Source organism: Bactrocera latifrons, unplaced genomic scaffold (genome assembly GCF_001853355.1).
Source record: "Bactrocera latifrons isolate USDA-ARS-PBARC rearing strain unplaced genomic scaffold, ASM185335v1 scaffold_2, whole genome shotgun sequence".
Taxonomy (NCBI): Eukaryota; Metazoa; Arthropoda; class Insecta; order Diptera; family Tephritidae; genus Bactrocera; species Bactrocera latifrons.
The window spans coordinates 664,056-668,168 of NW_017535518.1; the positions used below are offsets into that span (position 1 = coordinate 664,056).

General features: G+C 40.4%; 1 protein-coding gene across 1 annotated transcript; it reads right to left on the minus strand.

Moving 5' to 3' along the window:
- Nucleotides 1-584: 584 nt before the first annotated feature.
- LOC108967927 (alpha-methyldopa hypersensitive protein-like) lies at nucleotides 585-3,824 on the minus strand. Its single transcript, XM_018931620.1, has 4 exons — nucleotides 3,711-3,824; nucleotides 2,322-2,447; nucleotides 2,019-2,253; nucleotides 585-1,934 (listed from the first exon to the last, which is right to left on the minus strand). The coding sequence occupies exons 2-4, from the start codon at nucleotides 2,399-2,401 to the stop codon at nucleotides 645-647; spliced, it is 1,605 nt and encodes a 534-aa protein (XP_018787165.1). The 5' UTR covers nucleotides 2,402-2,447; nucleotides 3,711-3,824; the 3' UTR covers nucleotides 585-644.
- Between the last annotated feature and the right edge of the window lie 289 nt (nucleotides 3,825-4,113).

A 4,113-nucleotide genomic window follows, 5' to 3' on the forward strand; every position in this document is an offset into this window, starting at 1 on the left:
CAAAGTCAGTTCCAAATAAGCTGTGATGGTGTAATGGCTACGCGTTGGATGGATTCCAAGGAAATACTAGTTGCTTCTAACTGCCACAAGCCAAAAATATCCAAAGTAGACAGAAAACAAATGAAAGGTAAAAAGTAACAAGTTGTTTGTTCGTTATCTTTTAAGGACTACAACCATAAAATGGGCGGCGTAGGCCTGGCCGATCAAAAATCACTGGTATACGATCTAAATCGAAAATCTCAGAGGTGATGGAAAAGAGTATTTTTCAAAGTTGTGATGCTTTCCACAGTAAATGCTTGGATTCTTCACAACGACCTCAGTGGCAAAAAGACATCGTTGATACAGTAAGTATAGTAAGTATAAGAGGAAGAACTCTACACAGTTGGAGAGATTAGGTGGAGAAGGACCTGGCTGCATTTGTGGTCTCAAATTGGCGCGCTGTTATAAACTCGAATGTAAGTAAAGAGGTTTACTTACTCCATTGTTGGTTTTAAGTGAACGGACTGCCAATTTTTAGTTAGACTAAGTTAATTTAAGTAACAAGTTCTTAGTGGCTATTAGGTAATTTATTATTATGAAAATTTGTAAACTAGTTTAGCCAAATTGGCATATAAATATAAGCATATGTTCATATGTTTGAATTTTCATTTACATTTTTCCGCGGCACCTATGCTTAGGTGTAGACCCGAGCTTAGTTGTTGACTGATACCGACAATGTCTTCTTTGCGGTGAACTTGCGGTACTTTGATGCTCTCCTTGTAGCTCTCTTCTGTTTTCTTTTCTTCCACCGAATTCACTGCGACTTCTGCAACCTCACGCTCCCTCAGCAGCTGGCTCAGCTGTGACTCAATTTCTTGCCAAGCAAAGTCTATATCACATTCCTTTGGTTCCATACCACAAACGACAAAACGTAGGAAAGTCTTTCCTTGAAATATCGCTTGCACCATATAGATCTTTTTGTGATCTGTTAGACGCTTCAAAAGCTCTGTAGATAACTCATTACTATCCTTCACTCTAAAACAGACCAGACCCATGGCACGTTTGGCGAATAGCTCGAAACGCGAATCGGTTAGCACATACTGCTCGAAACGCTCGGCCAGACGTATTCGAAGGCGAATATGTTCACGCAAACCTTCAGCGCCAAGAGTACGGAAAGCTACCCAAACTTTGAGTGCACGAAAGCGACGTCCCAACGGTATTTGCCAATGACGAAAATCTGGTATATCAGTTTGACCTTCGTACTTATGTTGCAAGTAGACGCGTTCCACAGTGAAACTTTCGACAATCTTATGTGAGTCGCGCAACCACATAGCTGTGCAGTCGAAATGTACAGGCATTGACTTGTGTAGATTGTAGTTCAGCGAATCGACGCGATCGATTCCTTGCCGTAGATGCGCATACTCATCCAATGCTAATGCGCAGCCCGCGTAAGCAGCATCCACATGCAACCATATGTTATGCTCCTCACAGACAGTCGCCAGCGACTCGATGTCATCATACGAGCAAGTACCTGTGGCGCCCATTGTAGCAATGCAAACTGCAGGTATGAACCCCTTCGCCAGGTCCTCTTTCACTGCTTTGGCTAACTGTGTGCCGTTAAATACCAGAGACTCATCGACGGCAACTAAACGTATCGGCAATGTGCCCAAAATGCCCGCCTTTTCTATGCAACTATTACTCTGATCGCTGGAGTAGCCGACAAGGCGTGCGCGTATCTCACCCTCACTCAGCTCTGGTTGGGCGTCCTTCACGCGTCGCACCGCTTGTTCACGCGCCGCCATCACAGCGACTAGTACAGCCTCACTGGCTGAACCTTGTATAATTCCGCCACCAGGTCCTTTGGTCGAGTGTAGGAAATGTGTTGGCAATTTGAAGAATTTCGCCAACCAATCCATAACAACTACTTCCAACTCGGTGCAAGCGGGGCTGCAGAGCTGAAAGGTATTATAAGCGTCAATTTTTGTGTAAAAAAACTTTTGAAGAAATATCTTACAACTTTCGATGTTAAGTCTACTCACCCAATTAAAGCCGATCACACTAAAGCCGTTAGCAAGCATATCTCCGACAATGGATGGATACGAGCAGCCAGTTGGGTAGAATGCATGGAAATTCGGTGATTGCCAATGAGTTAAGCCGGGTACGATGAGTTTATTAACATCTTGCAGAATTTCCTGCCATTGTTGTGGATTTTCTGGCAGCTCTTTCGGTAGCTGTTTGATCAAATAGCCTGGCGCTACGGAAGGTAGAACATCGCTGCGAAAAAGAAAATGTTTTTTCGATATTATTACTTTGATTTTTGGTCATACAGTGTTCCTTCTTACCAATTGCGTATATTCTCATAATAATCGGCTATAAAGTCCACAGCAGCTTTACCGAATGCTCTGAAGGTATCCGCGTCCATATCTAGTTGCAAACTTCTGAACTTATGTTCAAATAATTTAGTTTTGCTGTAAAAGAAGATATAGTAGTGATATTGAGTATCAGACGCTCTTCATTAATCTAAACTTCATAAAAATGAAGAAAAATTATACAGTAATATTATCAAATTAGTGGTCAAGGTTAACGAATGCTTTTCCAACACCGTGGTTTGAAATATTTTTGGGCATTAATGTTTCTTAGTATCAGTATCGACCATTTGTTTTCAGATTGTTTGAGAACTGTTTGAAAGTTTGAAGGCCAGGAGATTGATCGAAACAGGGATCTTACTTGGACAACCTGGCGCTAGTGCTTATCAAAAATTTGTTGAGGCTGCTGGTGTCAGTTTCCTCTACATATCCTGGTTCGCCGAAAATGAGCCTGCCGAGCTGTTTCAACTTCAGTTTCGCAAAGGCTGGCCAATGGGGTAGAAAGTTTCTGGATGTTTCCACCTACAGCTTTGACGACTTGCGTTCAACAATGTCCAGTAAGAACTTCCACGATTGCAGCAAGATGAACGGTTCAAAAGGCAAGTGGTTCAGTGGATCTTCTGCGTTTTATGCTAACTCAAAACAATCTCGAAGTCACACCCGGTCTTCGACTAATGCGAGGTCCATATGTCCCGAGCTAAAGCGCAAGATGACAACACTTCGGAGCAGTATGTCTATTACCTACACAGTAATCTAGTTACCTAAAGCTAAGCTTGACGCAGAGCTCTTTACGGAAAACTTGTGTCGAACTTCCTCTTCAAGCTTCATAATCAATCACTGCTTCGCGTCCACATATGTCTCGCCGGTATGTGAACAGCGTAAAAGCCGCCACGAGTACACTCTATGATGCAGAGGTCCAAGTTTTCAGGGCTACAGTTGAGGTAGCAGAGAATTTCATGATGTGCTGTCACTATCACATTCGGGATATATGTACACATGACATTTTGAGAAGTAATGAGTGTAACTTTCAAACAATGGATAAAAGTAGGCCATTTTCAGAACTTTTTGTTTGTGTAGCAGAGTTCGAGTTTTCCCTCTGAAACTCTTGGACTATGGATTCAGTGATGATACCAACGACATCAAAGGGATATTGTCAGCAGATACAGTTTCATTTGATCACTTTCGCAATAGGATTATCAGTTATTAACCGAATCACATCGAAAACTCTACTATAAATTATTCCACGAATTACAATTTTCCTTTTAGGTTTAGACTCACATTCGGTTTTTAATTTTATTAAATATCCCCGCTAATTATATTTTGGTTTTAATGTAAATAGCAATTTTGAATCATCATAATACTCACTATTTGTTTAACTTTTTTAACTCTTTGTCACTATTTATTTAACTCTTTCACTTTTACAAGATTTTTTAGTTTTCAAAATTTTCTACAAATGAAAGTTTGCGAGAAAACGTTTGGTTGCGGTGTTTATACTGTGCTCAGTTCATTTCTGTGACAGTCTTTTATACTTTCCGTAGTAAACTGTTTACGCCTTGTAGTATTAATATAATTTCACTTACAGTCATGGCTAATAAATTGTGCTTGTTAAAAGGCTGGCGAAAATAGAAGAAAAGAGAATATATATAAATATTAAATATTTCAATAATTCTTTTTTTAACTTTATCTAGTCTATGGTCAAATTTGATTATGTTTTAGTGCGGCTTCAAATTTACCACGAAGTTTATGACAGCCAGAAGTAAAGGGTGTT

Coding starts and splice junctions, on each gene's coding strand:
- LOC108967927 (XM_018931620.1), bottom strand. CDS start 2,401: ATGGACGCGGATACCTTCAGAGCATTCGGTAAAGCTGCTGTGGACTTT. Junction 2,254..2,321: donor TATGAGAATATACGCAATTG/GTAAGAAGGAAC, acceptor TCTTTTTCGCAG/CGATGTTCTACCTTCCGTAG. Junction 1,935..2,018: donor GTGTGATCGGCTTTAATTGG/GTGAGTAGACTT, acceptor AATACCTTTCAG/CTCTGCAGCCCCGCTTGCAC.